General features: G+C 48.9%; 5 protein-coding genes across 5 annotated transcripts, besides 3 other annotated features; 2 read left to right on the top strand and 3 right to left on the bottom strand.

Moving 5' to 3' along the window:
• Positions 1 to 1,096: 1,096 nt before the first annotated feature.
• Positions 1,097 to 1,126: a microsatellite.
• Positions 1,127 to 2,091: 965 nt separating this feature from the next.
• Positions 2,092 to 2,125: a microsatellite.
• A 1,431-nt stretch (positions 2,126 to 3,556) lies between these two features.
• Positions 3,557 to 3,602: a microsatellite.
• Positions 3,603 to 3,978: 376 nt separating this feature from the next.
• On the top strand, positions 3,979 to 6,241 carry FPSE_09661 (uncharacterized protein; the record flags this gene model as incomplete). Its single annotated transcript, XM_009262778.1, has 2 exons — positions 3,979 to 5,201; positions 5,251 to 6,241. The coding sequence occupies 2 exons, from the start codon at positions 3,979 to 3,981 to the stop codon at positions 6,239 to 6,241; spliced, it is 2,214 nt and encodes a 737-aa protein (XP_009261053.1).
• Positions 6,242 to 6,995: 754 nt separating this feature from the next.
• On the bottom strand, positions 6,996 to 8,067 carry FPSE_09662 (uncharacterized protein; the record flags this gene model as incomplete). The annotated part of the gene is made up of 2 exons (XM_009262779.1): positions 6,996 to 7,898; positions 7,948 to 8,067. The coding sequence occupies 2 exons, from the start codon at positions 8,065 to 8,067 to the stop codon at positions 6,996 to 6,998; spliced, it is 1,023 nt and encodes a 340-aa protein (XP_009261054.1).
• Positions 8,068 to 8,663: 596 nt separating this feature from the next.
• Positions 8,664 to 9,834, top strand: FPSE_09663 (uncharacterized protein; the record flags this gene model as incomplete). Its single annotated transcript, XM_009262780.1, has 3 exons — positions 8,664 to 8,666; positions 8,907 to 9,022; positions 9,078 to 9,834. 3 exons carry the CDS (start codon positions 8,664 to 8,666, stop codon positions 9,832 to 9,834), a joined length of 876 nt encoding a protein of 291 aa, XP_009261055.1.
• A 436-nt stretch (positions 9,835 to 10,270) lies between these two features.
• Positions 10,271 to 11,826, bottom strand: FPSE_09664 (uncharacterized protein; the record flags this gene model as incomplete). Its single annotated transcript, XM_009262781.1, has 3 exons — positions 10,271 to 10,647; positions 10,693 to 11,467; positions 11,521 to 11,826. 3 exons carry the CDS (start codon positions 11,824 to 11,826, stop codon positions 10,271 to 10,273), a joined length of 1,458 nt encoding a protein of 485 aa, XP_009261056.1.
• Positions 11,827 to 13,928: 2,102 nt separating this feature from the next.
• FPSE_09665 (uncharacterized protein) lies at positions 13,929 to 19,659 on the bottom strand (the record flags this gene model as incomplete). Its single annotated transcript, XM_009262782.1, has 8 exons — positions 13,929 to 14,214; positions 14,271 to 14,608; positions 14,661 to 14,796; positions 14,844 to 15,496; positions 16,177 to 16,274; positions 16,497 to 18,358; positions 18,407 to 18,760; positions 19,625 to 19,659. 8 exons carry the CDS (start codon positions 19,657 to 19,659, stop codon positions 13,929 to 13,931), a joined length of 3,762 nt encoding a protein of 1,253 aa, XP_009261057.1.
• Between the last annotated feature and the right edge of the window lie 669 nt (positions 19,660 to 20,328).

Genomic DNA, 20,328 nt, shown 5'->3' with positions numbered 1-20,328 from the left:
CATCCAGAGAGTAATCGTCAGGATCGGCTGCCTTGTCAAGCCATCTCATATTCTGCGGGCGAAAAGAAGACCGAAAAGAAAAGAGAGGTTATTGTTCCCTCCCCCCATGGCTGTCGCACATTACACAGCAGTAGGCTCTAAGAAGGGTAGCGACAGGAGCAGAGACCGACAGGGGGGAATATGACGGTCGAATCAAACGAGCGTTTGTTTGTGCAGCAGCGCCAGCGAGCCTATACGATACGGCCAAAACGCTCCAAGTGATGTGCAGTAGACTACCAGTTACCAGTACCTACCGAATCTGCAGGTGACGAACCACCAATAACCCTCGGCGACGTTTGGTTCCTTGAGGCTCTCTCGGGCGAGCAGCCGTACATGCCAAAAGGGTGCGCCACGTTCGCCCTGCTTTGGAGAGAGGTGATCTGAAGTTGAAAGATGAGGGTGTAAGAGATGCAAATCTCGAGGACGAGTCGATTCAACGTGAAGCGAAAGATGCAGCACTTTTATGTGTGTGTATGGTTCGTCAGAAGTTTTGGACTAAAGAAGAAGGTTATTAGCTTGTCACCAAGTCAATTGGCCGCGGAATACAAAGATCAAAGTCTATTCTACCTAAAGAATGCTAACGCATTGGACTTTGAATCAACTTCCTTGAAACCTAACCTAACACGAAACCCCGTTGAGCAGTATAATTACATAGCACGAACAACTGATCACTCGAACTAAACACAACATGATGCGAACGGGTCGAGGATAGACAACGCCCAGACGTCATGCAGTCAGGACATTTCGTTGTGGCTGTCTCCTCTCCTCTCAAGTATCAACCTCGACCAAAGGTAGCGAAACGAGGCTGCAGTGCACATCTAAAGAACCTGAGTTATGAGTGCGCGGTTGCAAAGCGCTGACCATCAAGCACAACGATTGGTTGAGGCCTGCTGCAAGCTGCGAGCTGCCGCGGCGCAGGGAGGAGGGGAACAAGTTTAGCTTGGTTGGAGTGAGAGGATGAAAAGAGGGGAAACGATTATTCTACTGTGACATTTTATGCAGTTGGCTTGAAAATGGAATGTCATGGTATGGAAATAGCCGCTCGGCTTTGTAAGTGGGTGAAGTGAAGTGAGGTGAGGTGAGGTGATCTGATGTGCAGAAACGAAACAGAAAACATCAATTATAAGGCTGACGATCCAAGGATGAAGGCTCGAGGGATGCATACAGTATATATGCGTGCTATTTGAGCCTCGTCTACAAGTATAGTGTTGTTCTAGTGTAGGACTTTACTTTGCATGAGTTGACGATGGAATCAATGTAGGGTAACAGTGCTGAAGCCAGCGTTGACATGGGTAAACCATACAAGCATCAATATCACACAAGCGATGAAACAGCAGTTGATAAGCAGTCTGGCAGTTTAGCAGTTCACTAAACTCACTGGCTCAAGGAGAATGTATTCCTTCAAGTCCGGGTGATCTCCAGTCCATGCGAGTACTAGTTAAAACCTACCACCCATTGATATCTCCAAACGTGGAACGTGTGGTTCAACATCTCAAGTCACTAGGTGACCCGAGACCAAGGTTTTGTTTCATGGGTTGTTCTGGGTTTCCAATAACTAGTGACCCGGCAGTTCAACAAAGGGACTAGACTGCCTACCCCAGACATGACACGGATAGGATAGATAACAAAACAAGTAAAAGCAAGGCGAGCAATGCTTCATTTTGGGGGGTCGCTTGATATAAGAGCTAATTAGATCTCACCTGCTTTGTGTGTAAGAAGTAAAAGAGCAATGAGAGTCTCGCGTCTGACACCATCTTTTTCGTGACAACGCATACATCGAAACCGTCCAACTTTGACTGCATCTCAAAGAAGAAACTGGAGAGATTGCAGGCTCTGGTTGGACACGACATGAGAGATTGTGTTATCGGGAGTGATAACTATTGTTTCGTTGTGACCATGTTTCCGAGTCCGTGTTGCACGTTTCCGAAGCATAAGCTTGGAGATACGAGACACAAGACATGTGAGATGAGAGAGGCAGCCCAAGATATAAGACGGTCAGAGAGCACATCTTGGCACGCGATATCAATTTTGTAAATTAGGTCAAAATTAAGCAAATAAAATAAAATAAAATAAAATAAAAATAAAAATCCCCTCTGATGGAGTAAAATCCCTGGTTAGGTCTAATAAAGTGACGTTTTTGGAAAACTTGGAAGCGACAAAGAAAAAAGGCAGGATATTCAGTGGACCTTTTAAATGAAACTGGCAACCGGCTGGGTCTTTGGATTAGGACCAAAATAACGGGTTACCCAAAAAAGATTCAGCCAGTTTTTAATGTGAGTTTATTAACCCTGGATTTGCTGTGATCAGCGGAAGCGGAGGACATCCGAGATTGATTTGGAAGGGACCTAACCGGACCTGAGGATTGGGACTGGGACAAGCCAAGTCTGGCCAAGCCCAGGAGATGGAACGCCGAAGCAAGTCAAGTTAGGTCGCTGCCGGTTCGGCCGGGATCGACAGTGACATGTGAGGAATGTGATGTGATGGAAGGGGAAGAGCTTTTGGTAGATGATAGTGAAAAACAGTGAAACATATGATGTGATATGATGCTACTGACTCTCATCGTCAATCACATACACACAAAGTCAGATGTTGTTTCTCCATCTTTCGAGACCCTGATTCCAAGTCCCTCTCCCCCATTCATCTACCGTCCAACTTTTTGTTTTGTAATAGCCTAGTCAGGTTTGGCTGCCAAGCGAAAGAGAGGAGCTGATGGCTCCGGTCAAAGATGGAGGTAAAGTGTCATCCAGGCCGAGAATAGGGAAGCAGATGGAAAGAATACGAGATTTTCACCACGTAAACAACAACAATAACAACATGATTATGCATCAGAGAAATATACATAGATACATACCTACTCTCTGTAGACTGACTGAATGAGTCTAGTCCAGCAAAAGTCTGGCGAGTTCCAATGCAATGACGCAGGAATGAAACCTCTCTCCATCCACTACAAGCCCAGCGCCATTGCCCATTGCTGCGTGCTGAAACTGGTCCCTCTTGGTTGATCCGCCAATCGCTTGAGGCGGACCATGGTAGTGACCCCCCTGATGACCCTAACCAGGTCCGCTGGTCGAATGCCAACCAGGGTATAATCCTTGTATTGCGGATAGGAGATAGATATAGAGTGCAATTGAATGAGTTTACAGATAAGGACCAAACTCTCTCAAGATAATCAAGAAACAAAATGGAATGAATGCCCATTGCTTGTGACATACTCAACCTCCAAACTTCAAGGCCATGTTCAAGTCCTTGGCGTCTCTCGTAGTGCATCTCTAGCTTAGTTTCGTTGCTCGTTCCCCTAGACAGCCCCTAGTCTTTCCCCTTTCTAGGTCATCTTTTACTGGCTCAGCGGTGGTCCATGTACCCACTCGAACCCGCTGAGGGACCCTCTATGGTATGGCGCCTCTTGCTTCTCATTGGCCTGCTCTCTCCCTCCTGCTCCCGTGTAGCCACTCAGTCGCTCCCTCGCTTCCTCTCGAAACCCGCTTTCTCTTTCTTGGCCTTTTTTTGCACTTCCTGCCCATCCATTCATACCCATTCCCCATTCATCCATCGATCCATCCATCTCAACCAAACGGCTAAACAATTCAATCTGGTCAATCATTCATTCAGTCAATCAACCAACTCATCGACTTGACTTCTTCGACCCGAAAAACCTTCGCTATTCATCCCATACTCTCGATTCCGCCCGACACGATCAATTTCATCTCTATCGATTTCGATTCTCGCTCGTTTCGCTAAATACCGCTCGCATTCCGACTCAAAAGCTGGCCTCCCTTTCGACATTGACCTGCCGACCGCTCTCCCATCAAAACCCGACCGTAGATTGCCCCCTCTAGGACAACAACCTCGACTTCAACGCCCGATCATTAATTCACCACCTAGGGCACGCCCTTGCCGGCGTCTCTGGCTTGAAGCCCTAGCCTCCTTCTTCATCACGCCATGGATCCCAACGACAGCAAGATCACCGACCCCTCGCGTCGCTCTTCAACCCGACGATCGCGTTCCCTTAGACTATCCGCTGGCAGTGCTGTTATCGAAGATGAATACGATCTCAATGCCATGATGGTGGCGGATGGATTCCGACCTACTGATACTACCGCCTCTTCAAACACGAACCTGACACCAATCTCGAATACTCAACCCGAACCTTCATTATCACCAACCGAGTCTTTCTCAGAACAAACAACCTCTGCAAAGTCATCAGAGGCACCTGTCGCGCCCCGCTCATCAGAAGAGATCACACCCGCTATTCGAAACCGACCTTCCAGTATCTCAAAACCACACCGAAACCACGATTCTCTCGCTCTCCGAAATGATGGCACGACCATGGCTGATAGATCTCATGTACGAAACAATCCCAGCCTATCGTCTGACGCTCCTGTTATCCGTGCCGAAAGCCCTTACGTTGGCCCATCTGGTCCCTCGCATCCATACAACATGTATCCTCAGAGAACAATGAGCATGGCTACTACCTCTACTGCCGCCAATGCTGTTGTACCAGATGATCGGCCTTATCAAGGAGCTCAAGGCCCAGCTCATCCATACGCGCTTTACACGCAAAACACCACTTCCGGCGAGAGTAGCAGCCAATCAATCCCAGTAGGTTTCAACGGTTTGGGATCGACATACCAGCGGCAATTAGGACCGGATGGAGAAGAGGCAGGAGATTTAGTAGGCCCTTTGGGTCACACAGAAGAACTACCGCCTTATACAAGATATCCAGACAACGCCTATGTCCCCAGGCCTACTGCGCAAGCACCCGTTTCCCCAGTATCACCCGTGTCGGAACCATCCTCCCCAGTGAGAGAAGTACCAGTTGCTCAAATACCCGGTGCTGGTGGAATTGGAATCGCAACTCGCGACCCCGAGTTCTCTTCAACTGATGACGACCTGGCTCTGCCAAGGACCCGACCTTCTGTAAGAAGCGCCAACTCTTCGGACAACAGTTCACACGACATCAACGGTGCTGCTGCTGGAATTTCCGAGAAACCTCCCGTCAGCAAATGGCAGCGACGGGCTAAGAAGAAGCTATGCGGGATCGTGCCTTACTGGGCCATCTGCCTCTTGCTTGTCGGTCTCGTTCTGATGGGCATCATCATGGGTGCTGTGATTGGGACGATGCTAACTAAAGGTCACCCACCTCCACCCCCTGATGTTGACGAGTAAGTTATATACGGACGACCTGACTCGACTTTGATGCTAACTTTCTAGTGACAAATTCTTATCGCCTGCTACTCCAACAACATACGACCCTGAAATCTTGACAATCATACCAGCTGATTTACCACCCATGGCAACAGGCCGCTTTGCCCTCCCCAACATTGATCCTAGCCCCCAGGGATATAGTGCTTGCTTCAACGACACAACACAGTCATCAGCTTGGTCATGCGATATCATCTATCCCCTCTGGTCAATTGAGGTTTTGCAAGATTCAGACCCCAAGAATGAAACCGGAATCTCATACAATTTGACACTCAGGGCCGTTGACGATGACAAATACCCATTCCCGTGGGGCGCCCAACCACCAAACATCAAGACGGTTGCTATGAAGTTGGTCAACGATACAACTGATGTCGCACGCGGTCCTGCTTGGTGGCTAAGGACAACCTATAACAAAACCGTCATCGTATCAGATAAGAAGCTTGGCGATTTAGAGAAGCGAGGCTGGGATGAAGATGGTGGCGACTACGAAGATTACAACTCATTTCACCGATTCAAGAACAAGCCAATGAATGCCAAGGTGGGCGAGCAACCTTGGATCTGTACCTGGCCAAACACCGTTATCGAATTTTTCATTTATCCCAATGAAACCGCGACAGGATACCACCCAACCCCGACGACAAAAGATGATGCTGCCACTTCAACAGAGAACAGTTATGCGACTGCGTCAACCGCTTGGGATGCTTGGAAACTCCCTGTCTATCCTCATGTTTACAAGATGATGGAGCGCCGATTTCTTTGGGACGAAGATTCGGTAGCCACATGTACTAAAGTCGAAGTGATCGGTGACGGAACGAACTCAACGGAACTCATGAAAAATGGCACAAAAATCACGTTGACCATCCAGGAAGATGAGGACGAGAACTTTATTAAAGGGCTGGACCTCGAATGGACAGGCAAGGGCAAGCGATCCATTCCACAACTAATGAGACGGACAAGTCCAGCACTTACCGACTGCGCTTGTATATGGAAATCTCAATAGAGCGTCGACGTTTTTGTCGCGAATGAGTCACGATCAAGAACGCAGGTTACTCTTGATCTCTTTTTACTTATTTTTCTTTCGGTACCACACGGCGTTATGCATACAAGACTGGGTTGGGGGTTTGGGTCGCACGATTTTTCTTATCTATCTTACATCGTGTACGCGCCATTGCGTTTTTGTCGTTATTCAAGAATGCATCATGGGAGACGCGATGACAACGTAACGGGATTGCATTTTTTGGGTTTACAAATGAACGGGATGGGAATATCTGGAGTTAAGAGGAGCGACTGGCGGCTTACGAAAAGAAATGCTTTTCCTGAAGAATTAAATTATTCAACTGTGATCATCTTTCGCTGACTCTACTGTGCATGTGTTGTAAACGTGAATCGAAAGTGTGTTGCTAGCCTATTCATATTTAAACCGATATTATATATAGACTCAGCTCCTGTATCCTATACTGCCACTTATACAATGGCACGGTGTATGGTTCGTTGGTCAACTCCCCGTTCTCATTGCTTGCTGAAGCTTAGTTGTAAATGATACCCTAGAAAGTTGTTCGACTGAGTTGTTCAACACACGAACCATGGGTTGACACAGAATCCCCGACTCCTTCGCTCAATATCGGCGCAACTTCCCATCTTGACGTCAACTCGTCTTGATACGGGGTGAGATTCCCTGACGCATGTCGAATTGTATTCTGATGCTGTAAATCCGACTCGGAGGGTATGTTGGTTTTGCTGGAGTTTAAGAGTCGTCACTGAGCATCTTGTGCAATATTTGTCTCGTTCTCAGGCGTTTCGCGGATCTCGTTGTCGATAATGTCCTTTCTCCCATCACGGAAATCTCGCATGAGAGACAGGAATACCGAGTTCTTCCACTTCTCGCCATCTTCGTGCTCGACTGATTCGAGAAGTCGTTCAGCAGCGTCTGCGACTTCGGACTTTGTCTTTGCGACCTCGACAGGTTCTGGTTCAGGTTCTTGAAGGATGGCCTCTCGCTCTGCCTCGATGGCGAGATTGGAAATATCGTCCATGACAAGTTTGAGAGGATTCGGTTCCAGCCTTGGCTCGACGACGGTTTCCTGTTGTGAGGCACGTTCGGCTTCGGCCTGCGCTACCGCTGCGTCGTTGAGTTCTAGTTCGCGAGCCATCTTGTCCATCATGGCGTCTACTTCCTCCATTCCTCCTCCGCCATTGGTCGCCATCCACTTTGACATTTCGTCGTCGAAACCAGCTTCCTGTGCCGGCGCTGCGGTGTTGTCCATGAGAGCACCATTATACATAGGCGAGAAAGCAGTGTTGGGCTGCATGAATGCAGTGTGGAAGTTCATCTGAGGGGCTGGTTGGTGCATTTGAGGCGCGGCTTGCGAGAAGCCATTTTGGACAGGTTGTCGTTGCTGCGACTGATTCGCAAAGCGGCTGAAGTCGGCTGCCCAGTTACTCGTATCTACTGAAGGGGAGTGCTGTGCTTGGTTGAAGTGCTGTGCTTGCGCGGCATGGAATGCATGTGGATGTCCTTGCTCAAGAACAGCAGCATGGGCTGCTAATCTTCCTGCTGCGTGGTGATGCTGGGGAACTCCTGGAAGTGTTGACTGGCCATCCATGAATGCGCCGAAGCCATCGGCGCCTTGCATATGCTGTGGTGTGGATCTGAAGGACTTGACAAGTTTAGTTTGCAATCCTGCGGAATATCACGTTCGCACTTACAGCATGACCTTGAGGACCGGCGCGATCTGTGAGTCGGTCCTGGTGATGGCTAACATCTCGGGCCTGATGATCGATGAGTCGCTTGAAGGGAGTACCTCCGCTACACGAAGCGTTCGCCATGATTATGTCTATGTATGAGTGTTGTCAAGATGTTGGGTATCCAAGCAGTATGCCTCGGTCTAGGCGGGGTGTTTGTAGTGACGGCTCGAACAGAAAGACAGGAGTAGACGATGGCTGGTTGAATAGAATGCGCAATAGATGATGATGTGTATATAGTAGACAAGAAGTAATAAAGTACAATGTCAAAAGTAAAAGGCGAATAAGATGTGAGGTTAAAGATGAATAATCCAAGAAGTGTGTTTCCCCAGATTCCAAAAGTAGGAAGTCGATGGCTCGTGATCGCACCGTCCTCCTACATAACGGCTACTGTAGCGTCCGGGGAAGCTTGCGACCGAGGCAACTGGAACATGAACGTCTGGTACGTACCGCTCGGGAACAAAAGCGGTAAGTGGGGGTTGACCAAAGAGAAAGAGAACAAGATCACGCATATATTCACGTGACCTTCAGCTTGGCCAACTGTCACCACCGCCACGCTCTGGCGCGCGATAGCTCCAGCTCATGGGCGGTATCGTGTCCTCTGATAGCCACCTTTTATAAGTCATCCCTTTTCTAGTTGTTTCTTTTTGCGCTGTAACCCTGGTGTGAAATCAAACAAAATGGTATGTCCTCCATGGCAAAAACTCACCAGCCTGTCTTTGTAGATATATTGATTACAGTAAAGCTAACTCCCCACCCCTTTAGTCGGCGCAAGTTATCTCCAACTCCGGCCATGAGGACATGATTGTACGTTCCGCCCCTCGAATGATGCGATTGAGAGCTATACAATGCACCGTTTAGCTCTTAACCACACAGCCAACCAAGTTTCCTGCCATCTCGAACTGCACTGACAGCTTCTCCAGCATGATGCTGTCCTCGACTACTACGGCCGCAAGCTAGCTACATGCTCCGGCGACAAGACGATCAAGATCTTTGAGATTGAGGGCGAGACCCAGCGATTGGTCGAGACCCTCAAGGGGTGAGTACAACACTCGTCGGACCAAAAATAATAACTGACCAGGAGGAATCGATAGACACGAGGGTGCTGTCTGGTGTGTCGCCTGGGCGCATCCCAAGTACGGCAACATCCTGGCATCGGCTGGTTACGATGGAAAGGTCTTTATCTGGAAGGAGCAAGGTGGACAGAGCAACGCATGGCAGCGAATCTACGACTTTCCCCTACACAAGGCCTCGGTCAACATCGTTTCTTGGTCTCCCCACGAGGCTGGTTGCCTGCTAGCATGCGCCTCTTCCGACGGCAACGTCAGCGTTCTCGAGTTCAAGGACAACAGCATCGACCACACCACCTTTGCCGCTCACGGCCTCGGCGTCAACTCCGTTTCCTGGGCTCCCGCTACAACCCCCGGCAGCATTGTGAGCAGCGCTCCTGGCCCTGGTGCTACTGGCAACCGCCGATTTGTCACTGGTGGTAGCGACAACGTCCTCAAGATCTGGGCCTTTGATCCTGCTTCTCAGACCTACAAGCAGGAGCGTGAGCCTCTGACTGGCCATACCGACTGGGTCCGAGACGTTGCCTGGTCTCCTACCGTCCTCCAGAAGTCCTACATCGCCTCTGCCTCGCAGGACAAGACCGTCCGCATCTGGACATCTGATCCTTCAAACCCTACTCAGTGGGAATCCAAGGTTCTCCCCTTCGAGGCGGCTGTGTGGCGAGTCAGCTGGTCACTTAGCGGCAACGTGCTGGCAGTCAGTGGCCAGGACAACAAGGTATCATTGTGGAAGGAGAACCTACGGGGCGAGTGGGAGTGTGTCAAGACTATCGAGGAATAGAGTGTGATGACGTACAACAACATGTTGATGGATACAAATAGGAGAGCCAGGCGTTCACGGCAAACAAAAAGGTGCTTATCTTGCTATGGCCTCTTGAACTCAGTATTGAACGAGGTGTGAAGCTGCGAGTCTGTAGCCTTGTACTATAGAAGACGCCAGTGTGCCCAACACAAGGGCTGGAGTCTATTCTTACAAAGACAGGCACGATGACGATGCAAGGCGAGAGACAAGCTTGGTTGGCTCGTGAGCATAGAGTTATGAATTTAAGCAATGATGAACTAGGTTAATGCTATACACTGTAATGATATTGGAATGCTCTGAATGTAGCAGACCCACCCCAAACCACAGCGCCGCATAATTCTCAATATGCACGCTCACTCAACCCTCAAAGACCTCGACAACCAGTACTCAAGTAAACTGCTGTCCACTCACAAGTTTATGCGAGGAATCCTCCCATGATGACAGCCGCCATCGTCACAATCAATGCTGCTGAGCCAGGCCGCAGAGAAAATGCCGAGTTGTCATTATCATCGTCGTCATCGCTGTCGCCCTTAGAGGAGCCGTCTTGGCTAGAGTCGTCCTTGTTGTGATTCAAGACAAAGATCTCGCCGGTCTTATCAGAGCTGAACCACAATCGTCCTTGTGTGTCCCATGCCAAACCAACAGGACGGAAGCAATCGTCAGGACAGCTGGACAGCTTTTTGTTGTAGATGATGGGTGTGGCGGCGTCTCTGCTTCGTGAGGAGTTTGCAGGTCGACCATCTTCAAAAGGTACCTCAGAAATCTGGTACCCAACTGGAGGCTCACGATTCCCTGGCAATGTTAGATAAAATGGGTCAAAGGATAGTGATGACTTACAGCTTCCGTGGAACGAAACATAGGCATTTTTGCCATCGTTGTCAAACTTCATATCCAGAGGCGCAGTGTGAGCTTGGAATGCCAGCACTGGGGGGACATAATCCGTATTGCATTCCTTGTCAGTAGGATTGGTATCGTCCTTGTTTTGACGAGACTGACGGTCAGCAGGAAATTGGTCGCCAACTTTGAGATCACCACGATTGGGAAAGTCGTCGGTAGACCAGAGGGTGTAGCAATGAGGGTAGCCATAGTTGCCGCCCTGATCTTCTCTGGAACCATTGAGATATCCATGAAAGTTCATCTCTTCGGCAGGGTTGTCTTTGTGAATGTCTACGCCGTTGCGGTGCAGTTCATCGGCCGAGTTCTCGACACTGAAGATGCCACCCGTCTCGGGATGCTCTGCCAGGCCTACCGAGTTACGGAGTCCCCAGCCGAGTCGAAGGCCATCAAGATAATCATAGGGCTCCCCGTAAGAGTCAATGGCAGATGAGATGTTAAAGGCACGAATCTGGGAACGGCCGGTCTCTTGATCCTCGGCTCCACGATCGTCGTTGCCAGCACTGCCACGGGACACAAGAAGCATGTCCGGGTCCTTGTCTGAGACGAGTAGAGTGCGTGAAGTATGGCCACTGTTTGCCATGTTGGTGACCAAGGTCTGGACTGTAGAGTTATCGATGGTGACCTTTGACGGATCGTAGGACCACGCAAAGACATCATTGGAGGAAGAAGCATAGAGAGTACGGCCATCTTTGGAGATAGCGAGACCATGGTTCAACTAGGTAGGTTTGGTCAGTTGGAATACAAATTGGGGAATGCAAGTTGACTCACGTTGTCCTGCTTGAGCAAGGTCGTCTTCTTCGTGACCTGCAAGCATGTTCCTCCTCCATCCTCGAGTTCGAAATGGAGGATACCATTTCCGGAATCTATGACAATGAGGGCACCCTTGCTGTCAAACAGAATGCCTCGGGGTCGTCTAAGCTCGTTGGCAATAAGGCCATAGCTCCAGTTCTTGGCAGCGACGGGTGATGGGTATGATGTCTTGAGAGTTTTGAAGTTGCAATCCTGGGCTGAAGATAGAGAGAAGAGGAGCGTTGAAGCCAAAGTGGTGGCGGTAACGCGGAGGATGGGTGCCATTGTAACGGTGAGGGGAATGACGTCGGGGAATCAGGAAGTATGTTATGGACTTGGGGTTTTTGGAGACAGGCAAAGGATGGAAATGTACGAATGATGCGAGTAAGCGTAAGCGAATGGGTATCAAAGAATGAATGGAAATAGTCGTGAATCGTAATCGTGAATGTGAATGTGAGAGTGGAAGTGTATGTGGGAGAAACAAGATGAAGATGAAGCAAAGCCAGAGCAAGGAATAAGTAGAGTGGGATGGGAAGGGGGAATAAAAAGTCAGGAAGGACCCTTGGAGACAGAGACAAACATGTCATTGATGCCTCGGCCAAGAAGGTGCAGACCACGATGACCCAATGAAAGAGAGGTCGGAAGGTCGATCCCGGATGATCCTGCCCGTTTACCCCAGATCGCTCTTAACTTAAAATGCTTGATTCAATGTGCTAACCCGAATGTCTGAGGCTGTGCTACCATACGAGTACGACGAGGAACTGATATTCGTTGGAGGTTTTAAAATGGCATGCTTGATCAAGTCTTGGGATACGACTTCCTTCTAGAGGAATACGGATGCGCCAGTTCATCATGTTCCGTTGCCAATTGCAGGGTGCCGAGAAACCATGCAGGAACAAGACACTGGGCAAGCAATGATCTGCAGGCAATGCTCAGAACTCGTGAGTCCAAGAATCGATATGGGTTGAAGCATTTTCGTATGTAGAATCTATTGATTTCCAGGCCCTCGTGATAGTACCTACTTGAGAACTACTGGACTTTGTTCCAGATCAATATCTTACCAGTGGGCAATCCTGGTATTTGGAGTGTAACGCCGCCGGATCGTATCATGCAGGTACCAAACTATGTCATCCGTAAAAGTGCCACAAAACGCCATCCCTTCATACTTTTAAACGTTTGGCATTCACTATATTGACTCTATTATTAGAATCGAGGTCATATCTTGTTTCCATGTCTTCCTAATATTGACTCTCGAAGCTTATAACAAGTAATAACATGCGTGCAGTTGATGTTGAGCTTCTGGAATCATGCCGTTAGAGTATCTCTTTTTTTCCTTTAGAGAGAAAGGATGAAACCCTTCACCTACATACATATATGAAATCTTTCAATAACAATGGAAAATTAAAGACGTTGACATAAGAAACCTTTTGACTGCCTAATGTGTAGGCTGAGTCCTGTCCATGACGCTACCCGGGAGGCGAATGCTCACAAATAAAGAACTTATTCAAATCTAGAGAATAGATGAAATCTGTTAGACAATCAGCTAAGACAGCCCTACTTCTGGAATAATCCCTGTACAGCAAGCATCCTACTGTTATATATTATGAGTCTGATAACAGACCTTCTTGTGCCTTGATAGCAACATGACAAGTGGTGCATGCCTGATTTGATGTGTTGTAGAGGCTAAGCAAGAGGCATTTCCGCAACCAAGATGCAGATCAATGCACAAATACGTTGACGATAGCCCTCTTAAGGAACTTCTGGCCTGGATGTAACAAGGTAGGTTATGGTTCCAATAATGGGCTTGTGGAAAAGTGATTTCATAGGGCCATCATTGACATCACATGGAGAAAAAAGGAGATTATTATCGTTCAATAAGCAGCCCAAGGAAACGTCATAGAGCCAAAAAAGCCTCTCACCAACATCACTCTCCAAGTATCAAACTTGCCCTGTCTTCGTATAGAATATACACATGTCTTTGAGTAGTTATATTATCTCTGTGCTGTATATCAAACATGAAAAAAGAAAATACAGATGGGAGGTCTGCAAAGAAACTCCCAACATTCCAATGGCACCCTGACGCCCGCCCTTTGTGAATCTCAATGGATCAAAACCCTCTCTTCCTTTCCACGTATGTGCTTTTTTGCATCTGCCCAAGTGCACTGGGGCCAACCTCCGCCAACTTCGATCGCAGGACGAAATGGTTTTGTAAAAAAAAAAGAGAGAAAAAAAGACAACGGGGTAGCCTACGTAGGATGGGAGGAAATAGTGAAAAGATGGGAGGGAATGGGGGATAAAAAACAAAGCTACACAAAGTGTGATAGACAAAAGAAAAAGAGGGCAACAATTATACGTTTTTCGAGGAGGGAAATGCAAGACATGATGGTTTAACGAAGGCCAATGACACTCATCTCGAGGGTCCATACCCTTCGGATCCAGACCTTGAGTTTGCCCTCAACGCCAGCAACGTTCTCGAGCTCAACGCCTTCCCACCAGCATCGGCGAGCGGGCTTGCGCCAGAAGAGGAGAAGCTTTTGGGCCATGCCAACAGCGTTGGTACCCATCTCGTTGCCTCGAATATCACTGCGCAGACGGGCAAGTGCCAAACTGCAAATGACAGCCTTGTTGGGCTCGCCAGCACGGTGACCCCATCGGTCGTCGTGGTTGAAGCCACTTATAAAAGGTTAGCATTTGTTACCTCAAAACAAGTTCATGCGGACTTGACTCACCCTGCTGTCAACATCTCAATCAAATGGGCCTCGGTAGTACCGGGCTCGTCGCTTCGCTTGAGTCCGGAAAAGATGCCGGACTGTTGCTGCAAGGCCTCTGCGGCTGCCCGCTTCACGGCAATCATATCAAGCTGACCGATGTCTGGTCGGGGAGGGATAGCATAAAAGTCAAGGTCCTCACGGAGTACAATGATACCGGCTCGCTTAGAGTCGTCACGCGAGGTACCAAGAGAGGGCGTATCCTCTTCTTGCGAAGCACTTGGTGATCCGTCTGTGGGGATAGACTGTGCGACGTCCCTGAAGAAATCGAGCATGTACTGAAGCGAAGCTGGGTCGTACTAGTCTCGGTGAGTCAAAATGCTTGCTACAGTCAGAAAGGCATTGTCTTACGTCTACTTGCACGGCATCGCCGTCAGAAAAACCGCCCATTTGGCCCTCTGGAAATAGGCCATTGGGGAACAAAGAAAGAAGAACAAATTCAGGCAAAGTGAGCAACTCATCTCTGGAGAGATAGAATCTTGTGCCCCTATTTGGAGTTAGTATCAGCAACTGGATTCAGCGCAGGAAGCTTACCTCAGGTCCATAGCAATTGTTTCATCGGCACCAACATCACCCAGAGTGCTAATAGGCGGTCCGCCCTGTTGCACCTGAGTGATGATGCTTGAAGCTCCTCCTGCGGCAGCCATTAGGAAAGAGAATGCGGCAAGGGGACTATCGCCCTCTTCTGAATAAGCCGGAGGCGGTTCTGCGTCGTCGTCCTTTCGATTAGAATCTCCCTTGGTATCCCGAGGAAGCGCGCGCTTGGTTTCCGCGACTGGATCGCGAAATGCAGTAGTGATTTGGTCTGGATCGAACGGAAGTGCTTCTCTTGGCGAAGAAGATTCGTATGCTGGCGCAGCGGATCCCGATGCTACTGCTTCACAAGGAGAGCGAGCAGTAAATGTAACGAATTTGTTGGAGCGCTCGTGAGCGTCGGTTGTCGGAGAGGTAAAGAGCGACGAGAAGGGGGGAGGGCGCGAGGTTGAAGGTTCGGAGGCGGGATACTGCGGCGGCGGGGACTGCTCGCACTTTAAAAGAATGTGTGATTCCGGCTCTTTGGCGGATTTTAGGTTATCGGGAGTCGGTTCGCGATGATGGCTTGAAGTTGTGCGCGTGCTTGGCGGTCTTGAAGAAGCGGGTGATGAAGTCTTATTGTCTAAAGACGTAGATGGTCCAATTCCAAGTTCCTGAAATTCAGACAGGATGGCGGTTTCCCTTTAAAAAGAAAACGGGGTGTTCAAGACAGAGTTTCTCCAAGTCGAAAAACGGACGAAAAGGAGAAGAGCGGTCGATCGAAAATGCAGGCGGTTCACCGGTTCCAAGATGGATGATTAGGTGGTTGATGAGGTAAACAGTCTAACAACAGAGTTGAAACATTGATCGCGGGCGGAGATTAAGCGCAGCAGCCGAATGGAGAAAATTCTGGTTCGCTGTCGTATCGAAAGTGCGGCCTCGTCGCGTCGTAAAGGTCTCCCTACAAGTGATGGAGATATGGCGATGTGATGTGATGCGTGAGTGAGGTTCACATTGGTCCTCAGAACAGGAACAGCGAGCGGCGCGATTCCTCATTCGACGGCTGCTCCCCTGAAGTGAGCCCCCGAGCTTCAGTGGCAGAGTGACACTAAATTGGAGCCCCGCGTTGTCGTTGACTGGCCCAATCAGACGCCTCTACGTGCTACCAGCAGGGTCTTAGCCGCTCACTCCAAGTGGAGTTGAGGCGCTAGAGGCGCTGGAGTTGTAAGCTCGACCCTTGGCGTCCTTCTTTAAGATTGAGAGGTCGATCGAATGGAAGTTGTGAAGATGGGAAAAACATTGGCATCAAACCAACACAACAAGTCATCACCTACCTATTAGCCTCAGTACTTACTATAAATAATCTCAGGACATTATTTGAAATATTCTTATTATGACATGTCTTTTCGTTTCGAGGTTTATGGGTATCCAGGGCATGATAATAAATTAAGACTTTCGGTTAAACAGTATTTACATCACAGTTTCGCTAACCGGGCCCCAACATTTACCCGATGCATACAGAGTACAAAGCATGTCCTTGACGTCTATTGATCTCGGCACTGATGTATCTGACGTCGGAATTCAAGTAGTAAAATGTCGTCGTAAGCACAGCTATCTCTTCTGCCATCCAACTTATTAGTATGTTGTTATCAGAACCTGTCTATTCGCTGTCACTATCTCCAAAAATCGCTCGAAGGACTTCATCATGTGCTGTCTTCCCTTCTACTGCTTCGTTCTTGTCCGGGTTGATGGCTGGTTCAGGTACAGGAACCGGTGGCACAGTCCCTGCAGGGGCGCCTTCGATCATGTTGACATCCACAGGCGACCTTGAACTGATTTCGACGTCATCCATAGGTCTCGCATCTTCATGATTCCTTGAACCAGAACTAGTTCCCGCCTGAGTATCTGGCTGAGAATGTGCGGGCGGTCTAACATTGAACCGTTTGCACAGCAATCTGGTTGGGTAAAAGTTGTCGACTGTACGAGTCATCTTGCCGTACATGCCGACCTTGGCTGCGTCTTCTGCTGGATCAGTTACCTTGGGTTCTGGTTTCGATAACAGGTCTGTCTCAGAGTCGTTTGTTGAGACAGCCGATGGCTTCTTGGCTGTCGTAAAACGAGATGCCATAAACCCTGTCATTGGTTTGAATATCCTGGCGCAATTATGGAATTCAGATAGCTCTCTTGCAAAGTCATCGTAAGCCATGCCTTGAGGTTTGTATGGTAACGGTTGACTGCCTGTCGCAAAGTGTTCCAAATAGGTCCTGTAACGTGCTTTTTTCTCCTCGTTATCTGCGTAAGGCCCAGACGAGCCTCGTGAGATAGCTGCGATGGCCGTTTCTTGGTCCAGCTTGGCTGCTTGGTCCCAGACTGCCTGTTGTCTTTCTTCATCTGACACAGCATATCCTTCGGGTATTTCTCCCAACCCTTGTGGTAGACTTTTGTTCCCAGATGCTGTAGCAAGTCGATCGCGTGCTGAGCTGGTTATGAAGTCAAAGACAGATTTACCTGGCAAGCTCCTTTCCCCAAGGAGCGCTGCCCTTGACTTTGCATCATGGGTGGATGCTTTCGCAGCATCAGCTGTCGACTTATAGTCCTCAGGATTGGCCTGGTCTGAGGATGTTTTGGACGATACCCATCCTTCTGGGACTGGAGGCGGCGCATACTCCAACAGAAGATCAGATAAATCCTCCGTAATCTTGGCTAGTACGAAACCATCAAGCGGCAATCGCCCATCATGACACCTCCCAAGACCAGTGCCAGCTCGAGCTGATCGAGACATGAAGACAGGGGCATTTTTCAGTGCAGGGTTGATTGCAGCGGATGCTTTCTTTGCCTTTTTCTTTTTCTTGTCACCGCCAACGACGCGATTGTACCGGATTTTGGGTCCTATCTCGTAAGGGTCTTCCTCATCGGATCCATTGTCGTTCAGAATACCCACTCCTATTCCACCACGCGCTGGTTTCGTCTTTGATTTTTGTGAGGAAAACAAAGATGTGCTTTGGATCGAGGTATCGAAGCCATTGCTGTCATTGTCGTCGTCTTCGTCGGCTGCAGCTGTAATCGCGTTGAGGTTTGACAACTTTGCTTCGCCATCATGGCCTAATCCTTTCCGATCGCTCTTGCGGATAAATCGAATCATTTCAGCGTTATCCGGCGCAAATAGATGCGTTTCGGTAGTTTCAGGATTCTTTTGTCCAGCATCGAGCCGAGCACTTCTTCGAATTTTAGGGCCAATGCCTTGTCCGTCCTTCCAGCCCATACGCCGTAACAGCTTCAAGCCCATGGTGTCCCCTTCAGCTCTCAGCAAGCCCATTAACCCTCCAGAGCTGTTGTTCTGATCAAAAGACCCGAGACCGGCGAATGCTTGAGAAGTCTGTACTTTCTGAGCTTCTGCGGCATCAGCAAGATCCTCTTCGTCCATGTAGTCTTCTGGTCGTTGCTGTGTTTGGGCTGTGCCATCTTTTTGTTTATTTCGACTCGATACGAATGTCGATGGAGTCCATCCTTCTTTGGACCCAACAGTGTTAAAATATCTGATGTCGTCAGCGCATGCCACGGCGTAAAAGATGCGAAGTACTCACCCTGCACTCCATCCACCAGTAAACGCGCCATGCAATCGTTTCCGTCCCCTCTCATCCCTCACCTCCTGTTTCCATACCGGAACGAACGAGCCATCATCTCGGGCTTCGGGGTCATCGGGGAGAGGAGTGCCGAACGTTGCAAAGGGTGCATTGGAATCGGCTTCGTAGGTTGCGCGGGAGCGTTTATATGACATGGGACTGGGATGCTGGCGTATCGCGTAATGACCGTAAAAGCATTGAAAGTAAGCGTTCTGACTCAATGGAGTGAAGTCGCGAAGATCTCGAATGTGAGCACAGAGCTTGTGACGACGATAAAGCTGGATCGGCAAGTTGATGCGACCACTGTCGCAACATCTAAATTGGCCTTATCGATAAGAAACAAAGTTACCTAGCTCCCCGGCCCTCAAGGTGTCAGAAACATTGGCTGGTAAGCATAAGCGACGAAAGTAGCAAGTCAATTTAGGGGATTTAGGCCGTGTTCTTAGACCATTTATTTTTGTATCCTCTAGCTTCGAGGCAGCTTTTCTGTAAGCCACTAGCTTGGCTGTCAACCTGCTAAACTCATTGACCCCAGTGGGAGACTAAGACAGGGGGTTCTATCAAATTTGGAGAGCTTTCGTGCAACTCTAGCCCTTCAAAGGTTCTCCAACGTTGGGTACCGATGCAAGTACACGCGAGTGAAATATCGTCAATCGAGTGCCACTATGAAGGAATGCGACTGGCAGCGTTTTGAAACAGTCTCCAAGACCTACTGCGTACAGTTGCTCAAAATAAACCATGACATAATCGGAGAGAGACGTCATAGAATGTCTCGATATGATGGATATTAAGAAGCTGTCGAATATGTTTACCCACCTGTGGTTTCAGTCTGACCGACACACCTCTAACCATAGAGGGACAAGACACTTCCAAGTATGGATAGCTGCTACGAAGGTATCGTGTTTCTGTCTGTCACTGAAAGAGGAACACTCGGCTCAGGTCTAGTCTTGGCATTCCGTCTGAGTACGGTGACTGACATTTGCCTGTAGCAAGACCCAGGCTGCCATATTTGATTGCCGGCTGATGTGAACACAAGACATGCATTGTGCTGCATCACAACGCATTCTATCCCACCAACACATTACACAATGCAAGGGGCAACAGAAAAACTGGCATCCAAGATAGAGGCTGCGAAAAACAAAACACCTGAAAGCATGGCCTCAAATGGCTGAAACTGACTGGCTAATTTCGTCTCGCATGTTTCCAGTAGCCATGTTTTCCGATCCCTTCAGGCACAGCCCGTCAGATGCTATGCGCTTTTCCGTCTTGTGGCTGCTTCGATTTTGCTTCTTTGGGCTTTTGGAAACAGGCAATACGACTTTCAAGACACAACTGCCTTAAAAGGAGACGAGATCTTGAACCTGGTTTCCAGTCTTGAACCCCAGCCTCCAACCCCTCGTTTAATCAGCCACGTAAATTTGCAGCACTTTGCGGCAGATCCACTTCGCAGGTCAGAGATGCAGCGTTCTACTGGTAGCTGACGTCGGATATTGTGCTTGGCATTGGTGTTGCTGGAAACAGGGAACTTGGCTTGGTAGGTATGGTAACTTGACGGTGCAGATATCGTGGAGCCAGCGATCGCCCAGTATCTGTCTACTGCAGTTCTGACCGAGGCTCTCCCCAAGCTTCAGTCAAAACCTAGAATTAAACAGACTGATGGCTCCAACTATGCCGTCAAGCTTATGGACTAACGTTAGCCGGTCCATTAATCCGTCACTAACAGCCCGCGAAATGAGAGCTCAGCTGGAGCGAGATATCTCATCTCCACTCGAGACCTGACCGTTGGTGGAAAGTTGAAGCTACCTGTGACCTAAGTGGAAAGTCCCCTGAAACGATTCAGATGGCCTGCTGTGCTAGATCAAAGACAGCTGGACTGGTGGTGA

The sequence above is a fragment of the Fusarium pseudograminearum genome, chromosome 4, assembly GCF_000303195.2.
Source record: "Fusarium pseudograminearum CS3096 chromosome 4, whole genome shotgun sequence".
In the NCBI taxonomy this organism is placed as follows: domain Eukaryota; kingdom Fungi; phylum Ascomycota; class Sordariomycetes; order Hypocreales; family Nectriaceae; genus Fusarium; species Fusarium pseudograminearum.
Note: the sequence above shows the minus strand (reverse complement) of the source record. Positions and strands in the feature narration are given on the sequence as shown.